At 38.1% G+C, this 25,122-nt stretch overlaps 1 protein-coding gene across 2 annotated transcripts in view; it reads left to right on the top strand.

The window, feature by feature from the left end:
* Positions 1-24,851, top strand: part of FGFR2 (fibroblast growth factor receptor 2) — a 113,441-nt gene extending 88,590 nt beyond the window's left edge. For both annotated transcript variants that reach the window (XM_067561339.1, XM_067561338.1), the window contains exons 11-19: positions 6,223-6,374; positions 9,768-9,889; positions 10,528-10,638; positions 11,440-11,630; positions 15,167-15,289; positions 16,636-16,706; positions 19,087-19,224; positions 20,726-20,831; positions 23,117-24,851. In XM_067561339.1, coding sequence (XP_067417440.1) covers positions 6,223-6,374; positions 9,768-9,889; positions 10,528-10,638; positions 11,440-11,630; positions 15,167-15,289; positions 16,636-16,706; positions 19,087-19,224; positions 20,726-20,831; positions 23,117-23,281 — 1,179 coding nt within the window. In that variant the 3' untranslated portion in view covers positions 23,282-24,851. The remainder of the gene's footprint in view (positions 1-6,222; positions 6,375-9,767; positions 9,890-10,527; positions 10,639-11,439; positions 11,631-15,166; positions 15,290-16,635; positions 16,707-19,086; positions 19,225-20,725; positions 20,832-23,116) is intronic.
* Positions 24,852-25,122: the final 271 nt, after the last annotated feature.

Here is a 25,122-nt window from a genome sequence, read left to right as displayed (position 1 = left end):
GTACTACACTTAGGGACAACTACAAAAGGGAATAATTGGCTAGGTGGGGGTACTGCTGAAGAGGATGCTGGAGTTATAGTGGATCACAAATTGAATATGAGTCAGGAAAAGAGGGTAATTGGTGAAATCTGGGGCTGTCATAGTCATTGTATTAATACATAGTCATGTATTATTGATCTATGAGTTTGGTCCTGATCCCAAAAATATTCACATAATCTGGATAGGATATGGTCCAAAACGTTTCTCTTAATATAGATTTGTATTTTAAAAGTACATTACTTTGGTTTCTTTCTTTTATATCACTGGCTCTCTACAGTAAAATCTGCCATGCCTAGTAGTGCTGTCCAGGTTCTTTGTTATTTCTTTGAGCAGAATCTTTTTCTGAAACTTGTATGGCTGTTCAGTTTTTGTAAATGTCTTGACTATAGCAAGACACGTCACTTAATGAATTTGCTTTGTATTTGCTTAGGTAAAATCATTTAGATGGGAAAGTATTATCAGGATTTCTGTCCCAGCTGATTGCTTACTTACTAAATATGCATCTGACTTCAGATTAGCTTCAAAGAGGTAGAAAGTAGGAAGTCACTGTGTGGCTGCTAAAACCTCACAGCCTGAGTTGCTGTGCCTGTCTGATCTAGGCTTTAGGACACTGCATAAATCATAAACAGATGAAAACATCCCTTCAAAATCAATTACAGAAAATTACACGCTCTTCCACAGCTGATTTCATCACATTACGTTTGAATTTCCAACCAAGATTTATTTATATTGGGATGCCATATACAGTATATAAAGTAGTTTTCTCTGAACTGGTTAAATTCAGTGCATTTAATCCAACGATGATTACTTCATTATAAAGGCTCATTCTGGTAGTTGCATAAGGGTGGAGTGAGTGGGACACTCCTTGCTCCCCATTTTAAGTCTGTGCAAGGGGCCAGCCACAGAGTCTAGGTAGTGCAGGGACTGTAGAAGATTGGTACTGTTGTTGGTTCTACATCCTCCAAAGAAGGGAGATGGAGTAAGAGCAGGGTCATAACTGCAATCCCCTCTGTAGTATTCAGCGAAGCTGCTCAAGAATGAGTGAGGAGAACATGTACCACACCAGCCCATTTAAAGGCTGGCAGTGGATCTACTGCATCATGCTAGATTTCAAAGGCTTATATTTGCTATTACAGAAGGAGGCGGGGGAAGGCCATTTTAAAATAGCTGTCTAACCTCGGAAGGCCTCCTCTGACCAAGGGCCAACTCAGGCTACTTTCCTCTTCTGAAGCAGGGCTTTTATAGCCCTTCAGCTCCCATAACTTCATGCACTGCTCCAATTAATCAATCAAAAATATATTCCCTGTGAGCATGGTCCATTCCTTTCCTTATGACTAATACTGGGGAATCCCTCTGGATTTCACTCATCAGTTGTACCCAGCCTAATGGACTTTTATTACATATAGGGGTTAATCAATTACATGGTTACTATATGAAGTAAACAGGTTCAGTTATATTGAAATGGAACCTGGCAAGAAATTTCAGCTATTTTTCTGCAACACTATTGCAATTTTTCTGTGTTCAGAATAGACTTACAGGTTTACAGTTTCTTCCAAGTTTAAATTTAAACATTTTTTTAAACCTAGTTAATAAAGCCACCAACTACAATCCTCTTCTAAGTTAATGACAAGCAAATGATCAAAGATAAAGAGATAGTTGATTGTACTAACGACACCCTATGAATGAAATGAAGCTCTCAAAACCCAGCTGGTTGATTAGCTCATTCTCTGATGCGCATGAGGTATTAGTTAAGTAATGCATCTTTTTATTCACACTTTCATAGTGCAATGCCCAGTGAAAATAACAATGGCTGTGAAGATGAAGTAAAATGTCTGTCAGATCACTATAACTTTTACTCAAAGTTCTGCAAATTGGTGTTTTGAATGTGAACTGTTTTAGGTTGTTAATATGCTACTAAAGGAGAGCACAGTTATCAACTCTGAATAATTCCACCTGCCAAGCATCAAGAGAGCCACTCTTGCTGCATTTACCAAAACACCGGGGACTTAGTGGTGCCCAAGCAAATTCAAATGGAATATTCCAAATTCCATTTATGCTTTTAAACTACTTCTCTCAGAAATTGCCTGCCACCATGAATTCTACCTACTTTTAGTTGCAGAAAACACAGTATCTTTTCTAAATTCCTGGACATGTCTGATTTTGTGATGTATTCTGTTCACTTATATCTGTCATTTCATTGTTTTGTATGAGTTAAGAGCTTCTCAGTTAATACAGAAGGACAGTGGGGCATTTGTAAATAGTAAATGATATAGGGCATGGACATAAAGGGTGAAATCATTAAAATCAATGTGAGTTTTGCCATAGTCTTCAGTGGAGCAAGGATTTCACCCAAGGTATCTACTCCTTGTTGTGGAAGTATAGAAAAATTTTAATTTATGTAGTCTTGATAGAGTGTTAGACTCTTGACAGACAAGTATAAAGAGTGAATACCCGCTCCAAAGATCTTTTGATCTAAAATAAACAATGTATAAGCAAAGTAAGGGGAACAGGAAGTTAGAAAGAGCAGTGTGACTGATTAATGAAGTGGGACTTGTCTTGTTAGTTTCACAGTTTTTGTTTCTCTCAATTCATGTTTAGTGTTTATCATTAGTTAGCATGATGACTTGGTGTTTTGGTCATGACCAGGGATTGAACTGGAGACCTCTAGAGTTAAAAGCATCAGCCTGTACAACTTGAAATAAAGATCTAATTCTCAAATCTGGAAGTTGTATACAGACTTGCATCCTCTGTGAATCAGGCATATTACCACTTCTGCTGAAAGGACTAGGGTTTATAGGCGTTAGGAAGAAGTGTGCTTTAAAAAGGGAAAGGGGTAGAGGATGACAGATTGGATCAGGGAGGAATTTTCAGGCATAAAAGACTGCATGGAAGGAGATCTGGAATCCAGAATGAAGGAAATTAAAGGGTTAGGTGAGGGAGAAATAAAAGGAGGTGAGAATAGAGAGGTAGGCAGGAGCTAGATTGCTCAGGTCATTGAAGATGAGCACAAGAAGTTTACATTTGATGTGGAAGACAGTGCGAAGCCTGTAAAGCAATTTGAAGAGGGACTTGATGTGGTCAGAGTGGCAAGCAAGATAGATGCTTGAGTTAGCATTTTGGGTAGACTGAAGAAGCCTGAACTGAGAGTATGGAAGGCGCAACAGGGAGGAATGAAGTGAAAAATAATGATGGCCTGGTCTTGGCCGTGTGGATGAAGAGAAATGGGTGGATTCTGGAGATGTATAGGAAACACTGACAGAATCTAGTGATAACATCAGCATGAGTGAAGAAGGAAAGAGTGGAATCAAGAATAACACTGCAGTTGTGAGCCTGAAGGACACATGGGATAGTGGAATTGTCATTTTGCTCAAATTGGTCTGTATATTGCTAGTTGTGCTATCAGTTCATTTTATGAAGTATAATTTTAAAGAGCACTTGTGAAAGGAAATAGATAAATAAAAATGGAACTCAAATTCTAATCCTGGGTCTTATACTGACTTGCTGTGTGGCTCTGAGTAAGTCCTTTAACCTCACTGTAATTGTTTCCATCTGCAAAATGGGGATAATAATAATGAGCTCACTGCAGTGTTGTGGGGACTCTCTGATTAAATTGTGTTCACTGCTTAATATAGCTGTGTAAGCAGTGTTGTTTATGGTCTATTCATGTCCCAAGTGGGTAAGATATTTATTATTCCCTAGTGGACAGAGTCCACATTAAATTTGACTTTAATTTGAGTTTTCGTAGTCACTTGTACACATATATACATACCATAGATTCAGAAGTTGGAGTTGATCAGTGGTGACCAGATTCCTTTTGAAGGCCAGGTTGTCAGCCGACTGTAAAATGGAGTGGTTTGCTAATATGTGAATTTGTTGAAAGCAGCCCACAGCACCTTTCTCCCAATCAGAATCTGTTTCTAGACCGTAGGCAGACCCCAGGGAGCTACATCAAGATGCCAAATCCACCTGATGTCACATCACAGTCTTGGGGAGTTTCCTTTTTTGTTTTGTTTTTAATGTCTTTTTCAGGGGCTGTCCCCCTTAAGTCATGATTAGAAATATATTTCTGAAAGTCTTAAGTCTTGTCTTAACAAAATATAGCGTGTGAGAGCATCATTACCCCACCACCCACCTTAGAACTCCATTCCTGGATTCTAAGCACCTTAGTGAGCTAAGACATTGTAACTATACTGGGGTTTAATATAGACGGGAACCCAAGTGCAGTAGCCTGATGTCACAGAGGCAGCAAGGATGCAGTGAGTTTTTTAGTGGCATTCACAGGAAAAAGTTTTTTCTCTCTGGATGAATCATGTTGGTGTGGGGAGCTGCTTTATTTATTATTATTATTTTTTCATTTAATTATATTGCTGACTATCTGGAACAAATATGAATTATGTGGCCTGCTAATACTGTACACTAGCCACATGTCATTCAGCTGTGTGTAAGCCTTGGGCTCAGGATTGACCACAGGCCTCCTGCTCCCCATTACAATAAAGATCAGGTGTGTTAGTCATATGGATGTGTTGCAAACCATTCCACCCTTCAAGCACCTCCTGCCAGCTGATTGTGAGGATTGGTATTGATGACGGCATTGCAAGAGAACCTCCATCCAGCCCTGCCAACAAGATACTGGGTTTCCAGAAAGACTGTCATTACCTGGAGAAAAAAGATGGACTCAAAACTAAAGACAGAGACAGGGTGGCAACACTAGAGATGCCTGAGATATGTGGAGGGAAAAAAAACCGCTAATTTGCTTTCAAATTATCTTGCAACAATGAGATTAAACAGCAGTGGGATGCATGTAAGGGAAATGCCATTTGTAAGGTGGCATTTTGTCTTTATTTTGTGCAGCAACAATTTTTGTCCCACAAATGTAACCTGTGACATTGCTGGTGCCATTTTTGTTTAGCAGTTAGCATTCAGGGCCCTAATATTAAATTGAATTTGTGAATTTCTGTAGGCTGAATGAACTATGGATATAGCCATAGAGCTGGGGAGGGGAGAGTTTAAAACCCGTTTTTATGAAATAAATCAAAATGGCAAAGTTCCTTTAATTTTTCAGTGTTTGAAATGGAAGCATTTTTCATTTTTTCCAAAATTTTTAATGAATTGTTTTCAATCTTTTTTTTAAATAAAAAATGCTATCAATATGGTTATTGAAATTTTTAATTATCCAAAAAAATGTTTTTCGGTAAACCAAAAATGTTGATAACCTTTTTGATATTTTCAGTAGCAATTTAGTAAAAAAACCAAAACCAAAAAAAAAAGGGCCCCATCAATAAAAGAGACTATATTTCCCTTTGTCCCCCAAAATGAAACATTTAATCAACGCCGACAATTTGGTTTTTGTAAAAGGGCCATTTTTCAGTGAAAACACTTCCATTTAAAAAATGTCTACCAGCTTAATCTAACAATCTGATTTGTGTGCACAAGTACCTTTGTCTAAATTACACTTACTGGTGAAAATCTGTACCCACTGAGGCCAATGGCAATAGTTCTTCTGACTTCAGTGAGGTCAGGAATTCACCCCATTTTTGGTTTTGTTTGTTTGCATTTTAAGAGGATTGGTATTTTTTAACTTCACATTTTTTAAAATTTTGTTCCATGCAGCCGTAAGCGATCTAATGGGGGATGTGTTATAAATATAATTATTACTTTCATCAGCAGAGGTATAGCTCTGAATCTGTCCTCACAACAGGATTTCTCTGTATGCTGTTGCTCTCCCAAACTACTCTTCCTTAGTGAACCCAGTTTAGCACGAAATAAATAGAAGTTCTTAGAAAATAAAAATGGATTCAGGTGTGCATAGGATAAAAATAATAAAAAGGACAACTAAAATGAATGTGAATGTTTAAATAATTCATTATCTGGGTCATAGAAGAGGGAAACTGATATAAATTTAGTTAATAGTGAATGTGTTTAAACATTTAACACACTCTATACATTTTTCTGTTTATACAACTGACTCATCCTTATTGGCAATTGAATCAGAGTTAGTGCTTTATTTAGAAGGGAAAATAAACATGTCCGAATTGCACAGTTGCATTTTCATCATGAAGTTTGTGGTTTATCTACTCTTCATTTTCTTGAATATCAGATGGCTCGGTTACAATGTGCTGCCATTGTCCAATAGTTGGGCCAATATTACATCTCCTCCTTTTGCATCTTGTATTCCAATAACAGGTGTCTGCAGATTCTAGCTCCTCCATGAACTCCAACACGCCTCTGGTGAGGATAACCACTCGTCTCTCATCCAATGCTGATGCCCCAATGCTGGCAGGTGTCTCAGAGTATGAACTGCCAGAGGATCCAAAATGGGAGTTCCCCAGAGATAAGTAAGTAGACTATTTCCATTAACACCACTTACATATATCTCAAAATCACAACATGGTACTTGGAAGAAGTTTTCTTTCCAAATCCCTTCAAGAATTACTTTAGTTGTATGTATTTTCCCTTATATAGTTAAATGAAAATCCGAACTATCTGAACCCTTCCTAAATGTCAGATTACAATATTTGTAATTTTGATTTATTCTAAAGTTTTCCGATGTCCTTTAAAGACATTTAGATAACCAGAGTCCTCCTGTAGAAACTTTAGTAATCTGTGTAACTGACCTGTTAGTAGCAAAGGAGTAAATCTTACTTGTATGTTAGCAATGAGCCAGGAGTGCATATAACAATAAGTAATACCACAATAGCAGTATTAAAGGGCAATCAGAACCAGGGATTTGTCCATGGACTATTCCTTTCCATTAAACCATTTCCTTTTGCGTGTTTAATAAATAGAAAATGCAGTATAACACTAACGGAGATTATCATCAATTTTGGCCTATCAGGAACTTTTTTTTTTTTATAAAGCTATTCTGCAAAATCTGTTCTTAGGAGTGTAATAAGACTGACTATTTGCAAGATAAACTGGAGCATAATCTTGACCATAAATGTCATCAAGGGTTTAAACTGTAGGCATGAGAGCTATATTATATTCACATAGGTAAAACCACAAACGTATAGTGAAGTTAGTATTAATTAAAAAAAATCATTAGGTTGGTTTGAGACAATGACTTGTTTTTACCATGAACTGTTTCCTTTGTAAGATCAGGCTTATAACTCTTGGATACAGGAGTTGTAATTATGTATGTTTTGAGAACCGTTATGGAAATTATTTGAATGATGTAGCCAAAAACTGGTGCAATACACCGTAATTGCCACCTGCAATATTCTGGTTGACAGTGGGGGTCTGTATGCATAATTTTGTCAGCCCTTATCCTTGGGGGATTCACTAAATGGGGAAAATTTTAGAGTGCTAAACATTTAAAAACAGCATTCAGCACAAATATAGGTGGAGCTGGTTTCCAATGAAAGGAGGCTATTTAGAGGCATTTTATTAGGCTGGGGCAGAAAGCACACAATGACAGGATTGTTACGCTGGTGCTAGCAGTGCAATAACACATAAATTAACCATTTTCCAATGCAAATGTTTATCTTCTGCCAAGATCTTAAATTCAATTTTAGTTCTGGATAAAATGCAGAATGACCTCAGCGTAGCATACACTGCCCTTCAGTCTTTGCACCTTTTCAGACCAGTGTGCACACTAAAAACAGACCCAAAGCATGTTGATTAATTCTCACTAGTATTATGAGTCAATTAAAATGCAATATTTAAAGAAAGGCCATCAAATTGCCCCAGCAGGAAATATCTTTTGGTTGTTTTCCCTGTTATATCCAAGGAAATAGGTGGGATTTTAAAATAATTTAGCGCTGCTCTAATCTGTTCCTGTTGATCCTCCATGCTAAAACTGTCTTTTACTTGAGTGGTAGCAGATATAAGCCAGTGCTTAATGCTTTCTTTTGAAGACCCCATCCTATATATATCTATTTATATGAAATGAATATTAATCCCAAAAGTTGACACACACACATCTTTAATAGCTGTTTTTTATGTTACTTGTATACCTTCGGTTATATTTGGATCCCTTTATTCAAACTGAATAGCAGCAGCTATATACGGCTTTATTCACATCTTGAATTCACATCTTTAATAGCCATTTTGTATGTTACTTGTATACCTACGGCTATATTCACACTGAGTATCAGCAGCAAACTCCACAAGTCATTCATTGATGCCAGTGGGGCTACTTGAAGAATAAAGCATGTGAGCAAAGGGAGCAGAATGTGGCCCTTAAGTATTGATTTTGTAATTCTGTAGCATGGTAAACACGGATACTGGCACCGAACTCTCTCAAATCTCCTGCGAGCTTTGTTTTTATCTGTTTATTTATCCCCCAGATTTGAGAATGAAGTTTCTCTGTGTTAGAGTTTAGTGGGCACTGCCTCCACACACTTTACACACACTGGTGACCTGGATACTGAGTGGTGGTGTTAAAATATTTTACAGTAAAAATATTATGATCAAATTTTACTGCTCCCACTCTGTCTGGAGATAGGTGCTGAGAGACTCTCGTATGACATCTGGGGCAGGAGAGAGCATACAGCATGGAAATTGTCCCTCCAGAGACTGTACTGGGACACAGGTTTAGGTAAATGTAATACCCCGATCTCTTCCCCTAGTGGTGAGAGAGGGCTGAAGGACTTGGAGGCATCCTACTGCTGACTGGGGAGGGTGGAGAAGGTGGATTTCAGGGGAGTGATTTGGGGAGAGGAGGTGCTCTTCCTGAGAGCACTGGCCAGCCAAGGACAGAGGCTGTCCCTGTGTAAATGGTGCCAGTGTTCACAAGAGAAGAGCAGAGCGAGGGAGAACCACCAGCAGTAGCAGCTCCTGGCAGTGGTTCAAGGCGTGGAGATATTTAGTGAGAAGCTTTCTCTATGCTCTCACAGCTGCTTTGCCCCCACTCCCTCTGGAGCATCAGCTTGGTCGTCACTGGCAGTTTCCCCTTTCCGTACCCTCTCGCCTATGTCTTCCGTCCCATCTCTCACAAGCAGAAAGTTGTCTGGCCACCTCATTGTCCACAATCCTGGACCCTTTAGTGGGAGAAATGAGGGTTGTGCCCCAGAAGGGTACCTCGTCCTTTCATCTCAAGATGTCATTAGAGAGAGAGAGAGAGACCTGCTGCCCTGGCCTCCACACAAGAAATGGAAAGAGAAATTTGATCTAAAATTAAACCGTTGAGAAGTCATTTTAACGTTTCAATTTCTTCCAGCCCGTGGGTTTATACAACATGAGCCACTGATATTTAAAAGGTCCCAAAGGTGTTGATACCACCCTTTAGCACAAGAATCCTGCCAACTTCAAGTTAACAAGTAGAGCTGAAACCAAACACTCAGCCACACACAAAAATAAACCCTTTCTTGTTACCCTGCAGTCTGGCTGGAAAAGAAGAAAATGACCATATTATAGTGATGCGACAAGTTCATCTGCCATTGGCCCTTCTGAAACATTGCATTTTAATGGCATTGATTATTACATATTGTGAGTCCTACAAATCTGACAAGCTAGACATCAAATATAGGGTTTGTTATTCCCAGCAAAGGGAGATTTCAAAAACTGGATTTAGTAACTGTTCTGCCAGTATTGGATGCTCACTGCACTCACTAAAAACATGCTGTCGTGTACATGAAAAGTGGTATGCATCAGGAGTCTCACTACCTCCATATGATAAATGCTTCATACTATAGCAAGCTTTTGAAAGCTTTTTATGTTTTGCTCTGGAATTTCACTGGCTACATCCCTTCACCAGATGTTGTGTGCTAATCCTCTGTTTACACCTCTAGGCTGACACTGGGTAAACCCCTTGGGGAAGGTTGCTTTGGGCAAGTTGTCATGGCAGAAGCAGTGGGAATCGACAAAGACAGGCCAAAAGAGGCAGTTACTGTGGCAGTGAAGATGCTGAAAGGTAAAAGGGGGAGGTGGTCATTTTTATCAAGAAAGTTTCTTTTGTGGCATCTGAACTTTATCGTTATAGGGGGTCAGAGTTCACATAGTTGACCTTAGCTGTCAGCAGTTTTCAGTATAAATCAATGCCTTTGACAGCCTATTTATCTTCAGCAATGTGTATTTACAAGCAAATCAAAGTCTTGTTAGAACTGTTCAGTTTTCTTGTCTGTTGCTTTCATTCACTGAAGAGACTATATATATTTAAATATACCCATGATTTTCCATTTCCAGGGAGACACCTACATATTTGTTATAAGCTTAGCTATAAGGTTAGCTCTCAGAAAGGATGTAACTATTGATTGTTTGAGAGTCCAGGGCAGGTTTTGCATTTTCTTGGGAATCTCCCCATATTTTTTTTCTTTTCCTCTAAACATAGAATGTTATTGAATGGGGTGGCTGGTCGGCCTGTTTCAAGAGACCGAGACCACGGTTTATCAGGTCACATGACTCTTTCACATGACATGAATCCTGGAAGCTCACATTTATTGCTAAACCTATGTCCCTTAGAAGATGTAACATCAGCTGATCAATGGCTAACAACCCAAGTTAAGTTGGCACGCCAGAAAATGTGAGATGAACTTGTTTTCTCTTGTGCAGATGATGCTACGGAAAAAGACCTATCTGACCTGGTGTCAGAGATGGAGATGATGAAAATGATTGGGAAGCACAAAAATATTATCAATCTTCTTGGAGCCTGTACACAGGATGGTGAGTAAAGAGCAGAAAGCTCGCCAGTGTTTTCATTCAAACAGGCCTTGAAATATCTCATTTATCATCATTTTTCAAGAGTTTTTTAAGGAAACAGTCATGCTGTGATGGGATTTGCAGATATTTCTTTAGCTTAGCAGCAATATTTTAACTTTCATATCTGATTATAAACAGGCTTTTCAGCTTTAATGTTAAGAGGGATACTGTATAGTGTGAAACCTCTGTAACTTATCTCTGCTATAGGGAAAAGTGTTTTTACAGCAGTTTTACACGCTTTATTCTGACCCTGTCAGTCCTGTTTTTGTGAAACTTTTAACGTGTAATTTGGAATGGATAACTTTACTCTGTAAATGTTTTACCACTTTGTTAATACAAGCTATTTATGAGGTATAAGGGAATTCAGAACTGTGTAAAGGTGACAGGAAAACTAATGATATTTTAAAAAGCAGTTTTATCTTTTGGGGTTTCATACAATTTTTTATTTGAAAATGTTTAAAGTGCAGGAGACAGCCTGGTCTGAAAGGAATGAACTCAAGATTGGGATTTACGAACTCTGGAGTACTAATCCTGGCTATACCACTGACTTGCGGTGTGGCCTTGGGCAAATCACCTAACAATGTTTCTGCCTCTTTTTCCTTATCTGTAAAATGTTACTTGCCAATTTCACAGGGCTGGTATGACACTTAGTTAGTGAATGTATGTATGTACAGTGCTGTGAAGATGGAAAGCATTATATAAGATTCTGTTAAAAATCGTTTATGCCTGTTTCAATTCTCATGCTGTGTGTTCTGTTTATCGAAGGTCCATTGTATGTGATAGTTGAATATGCTTCTAAAGGGAATCTGCGGGAGTACCTTAGAGCACGGCGACCCCCTGGAATGGAATATTCATTTGATATCAACAGGGTACCGGAAGAGCAGATGACATTCAAAGACTTAGTATCATGCACATACCAACTGGCAAGGGGCATGGAATACTTGGCTTCACAGAAAGTAGGTGGAGATAGGCAAATACTGACCAAAACTTTCTGTGAATATTTGTTTGATACTTTAAACTAATGCACTTCAATTTTAGTCTGACTCCTTCTGTGTTAATGAGAGAATGTATTTAACAGCAGAAATATTAATAGAGGCCTTGTTCTAGCAGGTGCATGACTTTGTGCCCTTGATAAGTCCCATTGATGTTAATGGTGCTCTACTCATATGGTTAGAGTTGTGCTCATGTTTAAGTACCTAGCTAAATCAGGGCTGAGAACAGAGCATTTTAATTAAATATTGGAGAATATTTCCATAAAATGAACTTCTGAATTCAAAGCACAGGTATTCACCTGAGTATAAGAGTTATGTTCCTCAGTCAGGGAACAGAAACATGCCATGTCACCTATGTTTCCAATCAAATCTATTAACATAGTTTAGATATCAAATATGCAAAATAAACTGACTGTTTCCAAAGTTGTTTGGAGAATGTTAGAAAACCCTTCTGAGAAAATCTTAAACTGCTCGTGGATATTTGTGAACAGAAGAAGAGGCAAAAATAAACTGAATACATTATTCACTGCAAATTATGCACTCAACTCTACTTAAAACCCATACTTGTCAACAGTGCAAACTTAGTGAAAGAGCATATTTACTTTACCCTGTCCCTAGAGACCTATTTCTGGTAAAAGCCTACTCAACCAATAACTTGGATTAAATTATAATTAGGAAACTCTTAAATAGTACTGTGTAACCACCCTGCAAACAGACCACATTGCTATGCTAATACAGGGAATTAGGAATAAGATGGGTTCTGTTTGAGACCTAGGGCCAGATTCTCTAAGGCTGAGTAGAAAATGTGGTTAGTAGGTGTTACACCAGGTCCCTTGCATATCCACCCACAAGGATATGGCTGTTGGCAACGAAAGAAAAGACAGCTGGAGTATGAGCCTCAAGTCCTGCTGTGCAGGGAGACGTTGACTTTATTGCATCTCCGTGCATGCACCTGTGCAAATCTAATTGCAGGATCAAGGTCTAAATTTGTTTTATCCTTATGTTATGAGAGACTAAATGTCAGAGTACAACATGGGAGACTTGGAAGGCACTCAGTCTATCAGTGTGAAATTTACTAATGGAATACATTTGAAAGTAGGAAGGGCAAAGCACCCTAAGGTACCCATCTCAAAGGCTGGTGTAAATTGCTAGTGAAACACTTGACTGGATGTGACCCATAGCCTTTTGGTATAGTACGTCCACTCAAGGAAGCAGGCAACCAATATGAAAGGGGAAAAAATGAACGTCTCGGCTGACACATCTTGTGCATATGGGTATGCTTCAGGAGCACATACACTACAATGCTATTGTAGGATACTGCCAAGAAATCACGTGATACACACGCTCATGAGAGCCATTCCACCCTTGAGCTAATCCCAGTCCTGGAAACACTTGATCAGTGCAGAACTTGACAAAAGTAAGGCATTGCACAAGGCCAAGAGCAGGGAGAAAACAAAGGGAGTAAGTCGTAGGACAATGCATTCCTGTTCTTCAGAGATCTCACTATTTGAGACCAGCTTCTTGTTGTTTCAAATCAAAAGTGGCTTACTGATTCATTTAAAAAATCCCATGAAAAATGTACATGCAAATACAGGAGATTTTAATCAATCCCTCTTGTATATAGTATTTCTGGGTAAAATTTTCAAAAGCACCTAAGAAGTTTAGGAGATCAAGTCTGGTTTTCAAAAGGGTTTTAGGTGTCTACATCCCATTAACCTTTACTGAGACTAAGGTTCCTAAGTGTTCCTCGGTTACTTTTGAAAAATAGGACGTAGGCATGTCTTAAAATTTTTCCCTAGATCCCTTGACACCTGTTCTTCCAACCTTCCAGTCATTCAGTGTGTGGTTCTCAAAATGTGTCATTCCATGGACTATAGTTTGAGAGTTGTCAGGTACGTAATCATGGGTTTGGACCAGATCAAAAGGGACATGGAGCAAATCACCAAGACAAGGCAGTCAGTAATGGCAACAATCAGATATGGCTATTAATACTACTACTATTTTGATGATAGGAGGCATGCAAGAAGCAATGTTGGTGAGGGGGTATTTAGAAAAAGAATGGCAAAAGGGGTTGGGATCTGTATTGGCACAGGGTGCTGGGGCAACTGAGCCCTGATGTCTGTGTGGAGGAGGTGTGTGCAGGGAGAGGGCAGGCCAGCCCAGCTTATTTCTGCTGCTGAGGCTTCTTGGAATAGATCATTTTGAAGCTCTGCCTCTGGAAGCTCTGTTTTGATGGCTGGTCATGTGTGTGCAGGAGCACAGTTGGGACCTGAAGTCCGCTGGCAGGTTAGCCTAGGGAAAAGTAGAAGATGGGCAGGCCATGCAGGTAGAGAGAATTACCAGCATAAACTACCGCATATGAGAGCCTCTTAACATATATACACACACACACCAACTCACCCACCTCAAAAACAGCGATCTACTGTATAGTAAAACTTAACTAATGGTTTGGCTGAGGATATCCATGCAAGGAGGGATGTCCATGCTAGAATAAAAGGATGACCCCAAAATAACCCAAAATAAAAAGATAGAGAAAGAGGAGGGATATTGAACTCCAGGAGAAGTAGGATATCCTGGAGAGAAATCCAAAATGGGTTCAAATCTCAGTACGTCTCTGCTGCTACCTTGTATTGCTCATGACAGAGCTGCTTAGCACAACACAGCAGTGGTATCCATCAGCGGTCAAGCCTTCCTTTCAGTGCTGGGAAAGGTCAATTGTAAATTTTCAGGAGGGAGCTTAAATGAAGAAGAAAAGTTATGAGGGAACTAACTTTTCATCTTCAATATGTGGGCCTTCCCAACAGCAAAACGACCTTCCCAAATTGTATTTTACAAAATTAAACTGTTTTAATCCACCGGATAAATTATGCACACACCACAGATATGCAAATATCCTTAGTTTTTTATATTGCATGGTGTGTGCTTTTAATTATTATTTTAACATCTTTTATATAAAAAATTGTTGCACTCATTGATTAAACATACATAAATAATGTATATCATTTTAATCCCATGCACATAATAACCATTAATGTTGTGTACACTAGGGCTACCATGAGTATGTCAAGTTGAAGCTTTGTCAATCCAATGTAATTTGAAAGAGCCAAAATAATTAAACAGTTTCATTAGTAGGATTTATAATTAAAAAGATGGAAGACCTGTACCTGCAACTAGCTATGATATAGTGTGATCTGTGAATCCTAGGTGGTTTGGTTCAGTTTGGATAAGCATCCAAGCCTTTGCTTACCATAAAATTGAGCTGAAAGTCTTATAAAAACTAGCTTTTCCAAAAGATTTCTGGAGCAGTTCCTCAAACTGAAAAGATAGACATTAAAATAACACTCCATGTCCTTTTTGATTATAGTATAGTAATTATCATATGCTGAATACACCTTCTGCTTCAAGAAAATCTTAAGGGAAAATGAAGTCACATGTTAGAAGCAATTTCATTTTTAATATGTCTCGCACATTCAGCAATTATTATTTTTTTTCTTTTTCAGTGCATTCATCGAGATTTAGCAGCAAGAAATGTTTTGGTGACTGAAAATAATGTGATGAAAATAGCAGACTTTGGTTTGGCCAGAGACATCAACAATATAGATTATTATAAAAAGACTACTAATGTAAGTGGATTTCGGTGTTATCTCTGGAACCAGTATTTCTTTCAGTGGGTCATTAAAGTATTGTGATTATAATCCTAATGGACTTCTTGTACACCAGCCTAACTTTTAATCACAGAAAATAAAATAGAAATCAAGGAAGCATCTCTAACCACTTTTACTAAGCAATGAATGTTATCTGTTTACACAACCAAAGAGAATATATATTACATGATTCCTTATAAATAATAAAATTCAGTAGTGCTTTTCACAGGGCCTGATTTAAAGTCCATTGAATCAATGGAAAGATTCTCATTAACTTCAGTGGGCTTTCCATCAGAGCCCACGGTCTCTGAAAACTTTTAGTAAACCGTAAAATGTTTCTTTTTATGGTACCTGAATAATGCACATTACTATGCATATTTCTGTTTACACTTGCACTGCATTCAGGTTTGTAAACACTTTACTGTGGTGGTAGCAAAGTGGGATTGGAGTCAGGAAATGGGTTTTATTCCCCACACTGCTACAGATCTTCTGTGTGACCTTGAGCAAGGCAGTTAGGCCAAAAATGTCAAAAGTGGTCTCTGATTTCGGATACCTAATTTGAGATACTTTGCACCTAGTTTTCGGAGACCTTGAGCAACCACAATTCCATTTGAAGTCAATGGGAGCATTGCAAAGTGCTTTGAGATTCTCAGATTCAAGTTGCTATCCTTAGTGCAAAGCATTGATATGATTTATTACATTTAGTTGTTAACTCATGCAAATAAGTTTCTAAGCTACTATCCATTGCACGTTTAAGGGTGAAACCAGGCTTTATGTGGGGCAACTCCATGCTGGTTGTCATGGAGGGAATAGAACCCACCATCAGTCCTGGAGTAAGACATGGCTCTGCAGACTCGTCATTGGAAATGCCAAGCCTCTGCAACTCCTCTGTGCTCACCATGCATGGGTTTGGGCCACGGGAGCAGGATGAATGTGAATCCAGTAGCCCTAACTATCTGCAGAAGACGCCTGGGGCAAGGCCTTCCCACATCAGGCTCTCCTCCTTTTCCTCCCACTGCCAGGCAATGTGGGGGATAAGTGGCTTGCAAGGGCCATGCTGTGGCTCCTCTGGGCCTTAGCTAATTTTGTCTGAAAAGTTTACATCTCTTCATTTGAGTCAAGGGGGCTGGAGAATGTAGGTCTTTGTTTTCTCTGAGAACAGCGAGGTAATCTATGTGTTGATTTGTTCTATCGCTCCATTGACCTCTGCATTTTTATATGAACGAATCGAATATTTTAGAAATCCATTGCTGAAACTGCCTTGTGAATAACCACAATTCTAATTCTGTGTTTCTTATTTCCCTTCCCCCCCCTCATGTTTCTAGGGCCGGCTGCCTGTAAAGTGGATGGCTCCAGAAGCCCTATTTGACAGAGTTTACACACATCAAAGTGATGTGTAAGTAACTTTATTTTCTTTAGCCTTTTTTTTTTTTTAAGTTACAGTTTTGGGAATCTTTATATCTTTTCCTGCTTTCCTTAAATCTTAACCGCTTGCTTTCTCTGTTTCACCTATTAATAGAAGGAGCAGGAGTTGCCCATAGAAAGTGAGGATTTTATGGTAGACTGCTAACCAATACTCTGTTACTAATCTGCGTGGCTTCAAAGCACATGAAAGGTGGAGAATGCTAAACTCCTTCTATCAGTGCGGAAGTTTCCCCCCTTGAACTTATTTACGGATGTGCAGCTACAAAGAATATATCTAATTTGCTTGGCTTTGGGAATATTCTGAACTTCCTTCTTTTTTTTTTTTTTTTTTAAAAAAAAAGGAAATAATCCTGAAATTTTCACTTGTCCAAATTTATGTGAATAAAAATGGCTATGATAGGTAAAATTTGCAGTGGGCTCACTTGTGAAGTTCTTTCTGGTTTTAGAGGTAGTACTGCTTCCAGAAGTGTTTCCTATTTTAAGTACTGGAAATAACTGGAATCAGTACTACCTCTAAAACTGGAACAAACTTTTTAAGTGCTCCCACTGTATCTAGCTGACGTAACCTCTTGGGGTTTGTTCTGTTTTCTTTGAATGTTTCCTAGACTAATTTTAGCACCCCTTTTAACACTGGGATTACAATTTGCAACAAAATAAACTCTCTTGTGTGATGTATGTAATATGTACTATTTTCCAGTTTGTTGGTTTCCTATACTTCGTTTGATTTAAGCAGAAGCGCCCTCTTTTTCAGTCATTTTGGGTCTCAGAATCACAACGCTAATTGACACTTCTCATAAAGATGTAAACATTGCTTTTGTTGCATAGTCTTTATACAGTGCTGATGGAAATTGCACATTTATTTTTATATGAGATGCTATTAACCCTAAAGAGCTTGATGCTACACAGCACAGGCATGAAGAATTGCGCATAACTGAAAGGTTAAAAAGAAAAAATAAAGCAGGACAGGGAGGAGTCTGGTCCTGCCTAATCAGAACACTTACATCTTTATATAACTTCCACTTGCACTCACACAGGAGTGCAGCACCCTTCCACCCCATATGAGGAACTGAAGGATTAAGACCAAGAGCCAAGATTTTCGAACATAACTAGTGATTTTTGGGTGTCTTAATTTTTGAGGCATCTGATCTGCAGAAAGTGCTGAGCACCCACCCTGTGAAAATTGGGCCACCGTTATTTAAGGTGTATCAGGCTGGGTCCCCAAAATCACCATTCAATTTTGAATATCCTAGTCCAATGTTCTTCAACCTTTTTGATACCAGGGACCGGCTTGCTGCCTTCCTAAACTATGTCTGGGAGATTTCAGGGACCAGGACCAGTCCACAGACCAATCATTGAGAAACACTGTCCTAGCTAATGTGCATTCTTATAAAAATGTTAATGATATATTATGTATGTTTGGTTTTTCACATGTTGTTTTTCATTATTTGTTAACAAAACCATTAACACAAGTTAAAGGTAGCTGATTTAATATTTTTGAGAGAGATAATTTATATATAAAATAGAATTATATTTTAGCAACTTATTTGAGCAGACTTGCAATAAAAGTTGCCCTATGTCTCTACATATAGTCCTTTACTTGAAAAATGTATTTTATCTGTCTATATATTTAGTAGTATTCAAGGTTCTGGGACCCAGAAGTCCAGCTCCATGGCTCATTGGGGTTTCCTGCAAACAATTGGCCAAAAGTGACACATTCTTGTGGAATGTTTTGTTTTTAATGAATTGTCATTTTCTGAAAGATAAATGGTCTGTCAGAATATTTCCAACCCGCTCTACCATATATGTATTCTATAAATAATTATACTGTCAGATACAATTCCAGTTTTATTTACAATAGCCCTGGAAACTGACAATTTGGGGGCTTGGAGAACATCACACAGAGGACTCAATTCAGGAAAACACGGAAGAATGTCTTTAAGACAGTCCCTATTCAGAAAAGCACCTATGCACATGATTAATTGTAACCGTGTGTTTACATCCGACTGAAATCATCAGATGCATAAAGTCACAAATGCATAAAGTTAATTTCATGCTTAGCTGTTTTTCTGAATAAGGATGGACTGCTGAATTGTGGTCAAATTTAGGACCAGATTCTGCTGCTGTTTCTTACATTGAATAGTTCCTTATTCAATGAATCATCTCCGTGAAATCAATGGAAGTATTTGAGAAGTCAAGTTCTACTCAGTGTGAGTAAGGCTGGTAAAATCTGGCCCTTAAACTGTTGCAGAAAGTAATAAGGAATCACTGTTCTCTGTACCTTTCAGGGATATGCCTATGCTTTTTATAGGTAAGATGAATTTAATAATACATTGTTCCCTTTTATGCCATAGTTGGTCATTTGGTGTGTTGATGTGGGAGATCTTCACTTTGGGAGGATCACCCTATCCAGGAATTCCAGTGGAGGAACTTTTTAAGCTGCTTAAAGAAGGGCACAGAATGGATAAGCCTGCCAACTGCACCAATGAACTGTAAGGACCATTAGTTGCTGAAATAATAAATACAACACTAGCATAGCCACACAGCTAATACTGACTTGATGTCTCATGCAGAATCCAACATTTTCTAAGCTGCTTGACTATAAATGGGACCATTGCATATAAAAAATAAATGGTTTAAAAATGTCTCCAGGAAATGTCTGCTACAGGATAGACATTTACTCACTTAACTTGGGTATTTTCAACAAGTCAGTCTTTGGTATATTTGTTGTTTACACTCAGTCCTAGTGTATTAAAAAATCTATTGGCAAACCATTATCTGCATTTGGTGACAGAGGTACTCTCTTTTCTTTTGGGCCTTTGAGTATGACCCTTAACTATCTTTGCTACACATTTCCCCCAATTTTGTTCTCTCCCTCTTAAAGGCCCTTTGTAGCATCCATCATTTCTCCTGCGAAAGAGGAGGAAGTGCCAGAGTCTGTTTACACCACTTATTAATCACCCAGCAGGATAGAACGTTACAAGCCACTTTTTCTATTCTCAAGAGTGTAGTGCTCCGCTAGAAGTTATGCCTATCCTTTGGCCTCCTAGGAAGCCAGAGACCTGAGGCAGTGCACAACACATACCCAAGGCCACCCCATTGGCTCTCAAAATATTTGTATTCAGATAAAAAATATCAGCATGCGAAGTTAATGATACATACCTGTGCCACAGCATTTTAGCTCCCCAGTTATAGGAAAAGCCAAGCATATAATTAACAAGTACTAGTTGTGTTTCTGTGTATCTGCAATATGCTGTACTAATGTTCTATATCTGTTACAGTGCAGTACGACGTGCTGAGCCCTTTGTACAGTAGATAGCTCTATAATAATTTAACATGAGTGGTCCAGGGTGGATATGAAACAGACCAGATTTTCAGAAGTGCTGAGCACCTCTGTTAGCTTCAATTGGTGGATGTGGGGTGCTCCTAGTATGTGAAAATGGGGCCATATATGTCAAATGAATTGTCATGCTTATGGCCAAAATCTATACATGTCATGCCAAGTGTCACACTCTGCCTGCGTGCTGTTTTGATGAAACCAATAGATCTGCCCTCCAAGCCAGACCCTGGGTAATGCCCTTCGGCAGGACATAACAGGCATTACATTGTACTTCTAGTAGGGGAAGAGCAATAATTACAATTCACAGAGACTAAAATCTCTAATCCAGCATAATCCTTAAAGATGCGCTCAACTTTAAGAATGTGATTTAGTTCCACTTGAAGCCTTAAGTGCTTCCCTGAATCAGGGCCTAAATATGGGGATCTAGATGCTGGGTTTTCACAATTATTTTCAGTGGTATAAAACTAGAAATGCAAGCTCATTGCTAAACCCTAATTTAACAGAAGTGAAGTTTTGCACAATAGTGACCACATTAGGGTCCATGTCCAGGGCTCCCTGGCACTGCAGTAATACAAATAATAATAATTGTGAATTAACAAGGTAACAAGGATATATAAGGTTAAATTAATCCAGTGAAATGCATGTTTGTACAGATATATGATGATGAGAGATTGCTGGCATGCAGTGCCTTCTCAGAGACCAACTTTTAAGCAGTTGGTAGAAGACTTGGATCGAATTCTAACTCTCACAACTAATGAGGTGAGTAAATTGTTCACTTCTTAACCAGCAGATCAGAGCATATGGTTCATGACATCAACGTAATTTATTAAAATATGAAACTGCCCCAGTTCTGTTATTATTCTATTTATCAATTTTCCTCTGGGGTCATATACAGTTAAACTATATCCCTTAATGAAATCATGATTTTCCTTCTAGCAGGTTTTGATTTATGTAACAAAACAGACACACATTAAAGCGTTTTCATGTGTCCCTCTATATATCTCGTAATATTTTCAGCATATCAACATTCAGGATGTGTGTGGCAGGGGGAGGTGGAGTTGGGGGGGTGGTATTATTACATTTCAGCATTACGGTTTCATGGGGAAGGAACCTAGAGTTTATTGATATTCTGGATTTATCAACTTAGTTTGATTCTCAATTATAGTAATTAGGTCAGAAAAAGCAGCTAAAGTAAATGGTAGATTTCAAATGATCTGGCTAGGAGTTAATTTGGATAATTGAAATAGTTCTGCTAGGGGAACAGGAACCCAGAGGGGAATATGGAGAAACCATCCAATTCTACAAGGGCAACTTCTAGCACCATTCCAGTTAAAAATAGATGACGTTATTTTATTCTAAAACCTTATTTTCAGAGGTCTGAAAAATCTACTGGTTGTAGCAAGCAATGCATTGAGGTATACAGATAGGATCATTTCAGTTCTCTGACCACTGAATCACAACTACCAAAAAGTTCGGTGGTTTGGGTTGGATAAATATTCAAAAGTTCAAGGGTGAGATTCTGTGCTGCATCCTTAAGAGGGAGACGGGGGCTTAAAGCCACCTTTACATCCTGTTTGTTACTGCAGACTGCCCTCAACCTGTGGGCTGCTGTGTTGCCCATAATCTCCACAGTGCTGTGTGCTATGGCCAAGCCCCTCTGATGCACTCCCCCCCCACCCACTTGGCAGACCCCCTGCATTGGGGCTTGCCAAGGGGTCTTTGGGAGGCAGCCTTATCTCTGTATTCCACCAGGCCAGCTCCAGTAATCCTCCTCAAGCTTGATATGAGGCTTTTAGCTCCTTTTGGCTCTTGTAGGTGGTGTAAAGGAGCCGGAGTGGGGGTGAGGATCTCAGCCCACATGTTTACTGAATTATATGAAACTCATAGATCTGCGATCTGGGCTAGAAATCTCATAAGAATGGTCTCTCTTTCTCATGTTCCAGTACTTCCTGTTTCCATGTGTGTCAGAAATTTCCAGCCATTCCGGTGCTCTAGCCCTTTCCCTAACATACGTGTATATCCTATCTTCATACAATCAAAAAGGCCAACTGAAAAAAAATTGCTTGTGAAATCTGAAGTTATGATAGATCAAAACTGCGCTCTGTGAACCATTGTGTTGCCTGCTGTGTGTATTTGTTTTAAAGCCTCCATTGTTGCCCTCATTTTAAAGCTGCAAGCATAAAGTCCTGACACTTTATGAATTTCTGATTTGACAAATAATTTTAATCAAATAATTAAGTGAAAGTATCCACTGCAGTATAAAAAACTGACTGATAAGATTTGTTTCATCAGCATGATCATGACTTGTGGTTTAGCAAATGAAGAGATAGCATTTAAATGAATACATCTGCCCTTCAGAAGTTGAAAGAGAAGGAACATTTCAAGGGAAAAAATAACTTTATTCTCCTGCCAAAACTGTTGTTTCTAGCAGAAGTTACTTAACCCAAACCTTGAATTAAACTGATATTTCTTTTTTGTTATACTGGTGTGGTCATGACTACTCTAGGGGAGCAAAAAAAAAAAAAAAAAAAAAAAAAAAAAGGGGGGGGGGTGGAGGGAGGGAATGTAGTGCAGAGAACCAAAATCCAGTGAATATGGTTTTGTTGTTTTTCATTTCAGTTCTCATAAGTATGCCAGTGCAGTACATGTTTAAATCTAAATTGAAAACCAGATAGTCAAATTGACCAAAGGAATATAAAAATGGAAGTATATTTCCTTCTCCAAATCATTACCAGATGCTAGAGAAAAATGGTTCTATTTAGAATGAAAATTTCATTTTTAAGCAAAAAGTCCTCTTTTGATGTGGTGAGCGTGTTTATTTCCACTGATGCAGTTAATGTTCATGTTGTTGGAAATGACACGTCTGCATTAAACTGACTGTCTTCTTTCTTTCTTTCTTTCTTTCTTTCTTTCTTTCAGATGTATAGGTCACAGTCTGTTTTGAATGTAGCTGATCTTTTTTTTTTTCTGTGAAGTATACAGATCAGGTGGCCATGTCCTATTGTCATTTATATAAATGATCTTATTTCTCCCTTCCATTACAGGAATATCTGGACCTCAGTGGACCTCTTGAACAGTATTCACCCAGTTACCCTGACACTAGGAGTTCATGTTCTTCAGGTGATGACTCTGTTTTTTCTCCCGATCCAATGCCTTATGAACCCTGTCTTCCCAAGTACCAACACATAAATGGCAGTGTTAAAACATGAAAAGAAACCATTCTTATTCCTCAGAGGAATGCAGAATGAAGAATGCCAACCTACCTACCACAAGTAAAGAGCTCTTTTCTCCAGGACTCTAATGTTTCTGTTTGTACATATGAAATATAAGAAGAATAAAAAATATCTTGGAGGAAGATGGTCAGAAAGTATGTAAAGAATTATATAGTTTGGAACTCTTTAGCTTTTCCAAAAGAAAAAGAATGTTTATGGGCCATGTATGGACATACCTCACCATGTCAAATTTCTGGTTCACTGCGATCTGCAATGGACTTTGTACAATGGACCAGTTGGACTTAAGGCAAACTCTGGGTCTGCCTTTCTTGTGTATTTTGTAATATTTGGAGAAAATATATGTTGGCACACACTTACAGAGCACAAATGCAGTATATAAGTGCTGGATGTATGTAAATATATTCAAAATATGTATAAATATATATTATATATTTACAATGAATTATTTTTTGTATTGATTTTAAAATGGATGTTCCAATCCACCTAGCAAATTAGTCCCTTTTTTAACAGCTATTAGCTAAATGCTATTCTTACACAGAATTTCTTAATTTTCACCATCCAAAGGTGGAAAATACTTTGCTTTCAGGGAAAATGGTATATCATTAATTTATTAATTAATTGGTAATGTACAAAACAATTAATCGTTTATTGGGTTGTTTTTTTTGTAATTTAAAAGGCATTTCTAAGCAGGCAGCACAGAGATCTAGTAGATCTATTGCTCAGACTTTAGTAGTTGTCAGATCTTTAAAAAAAAAGAAATATTTACAGTATATAACTAATTTGAAGAATTTTGCTTTTGATTTATTTGTGTTTTGAACTTCGGTGTCAGATGATCCTATCAAAATCAAAATTCCCATATTATAAAAAAAATCCTTTAATAAGAAGGCATTCTGTTCTCTGTATCTCTGGTTTTGTAGCTATCACTAAAGTATATGTGACTCTTGAACAATATTTTCCAAGGCCAAAATAGCACAATCTTTCTAAGGGGGGAAAAAAAAAAGAGAGAGTCTTTAATGGGTTCCTCAAGTAAGGAAAGACATTAACTTGTCTATAACCGAAGCAGAATGTTCTGCTCTAAAAAGAGCTGAGCTTCCATTCTGCGTTGTGCATTCATCAAATTAACTAGTATTATTTTCATTGACTTGATAATGGGTTCCAGATCTTTTGGCCTGATAATAGCCTTTCAGGCTGTTGCTATATTGTAACAAAAGTTAAAAAGAAAGAGGTTTTATAATGACAATTTGCCATAGGAATACTACCATCTTTTTAAGGGATTAGTTCATGCTGGCTCCAGTATATCTTTCCAAACTATTCCTCAATATCAGGCATAGTGCTGGGGTCAGACAAAATATTATTGCATTTCTTCCATTTGTATATTTTTTAAGTATTGTGTTTTTATTTTCAAAACACCCACTCACACTGATATAGCCATGCAATACAGATGCAAATTACACTGATTTACTTATTAAAAATTGGGAAAAATTATTAAAATCTGTTAACTTTTGTACTGACAATAAAAGGTTTCTACAGATATTAATGGTAACGTTACAAAATAAATGTCATGCCGTTTATTTTTTTTAATCCTTTGTGTCTTACAAAATGGTTTCCTATACTTAAAATTAGGGGGCACATTAGGTAATTCTTACTGGCTTTACAGTAAATCTCATACTAGCAAAACATTCTTTTAGTAAAGGGATTTCTTTACAATCCTTCACACATGTAAGCACGAGTCACTTTACTCACATGACTAAAGATATCTATCTATCTATCTATCTATTGATGATAGAGAGGTTTTGGTATTTGCAGAATATTAGTTT

Source organism: Emydura macquarii, unplaced genomic scaffold (genome assembly GCF_026122565.2).
Source record: "Emydura macquarii macquarii isolate MOO-44397 ecotype Brisbane River unplaced genomic scaffold, CSIRO-AGI_Emac_v2 contig_2372, whole genome shotgun sequence".
Lineage (NCBI taxonomy): Eukaryota > Metazoa > Chordata > Testudines > Chelidae > Emydura > Emydura macquarii.
Note: the sequence above shows the minus strand (reverse complement) of the source record. Positions and strands in the feature narration are given on the sequence as shown.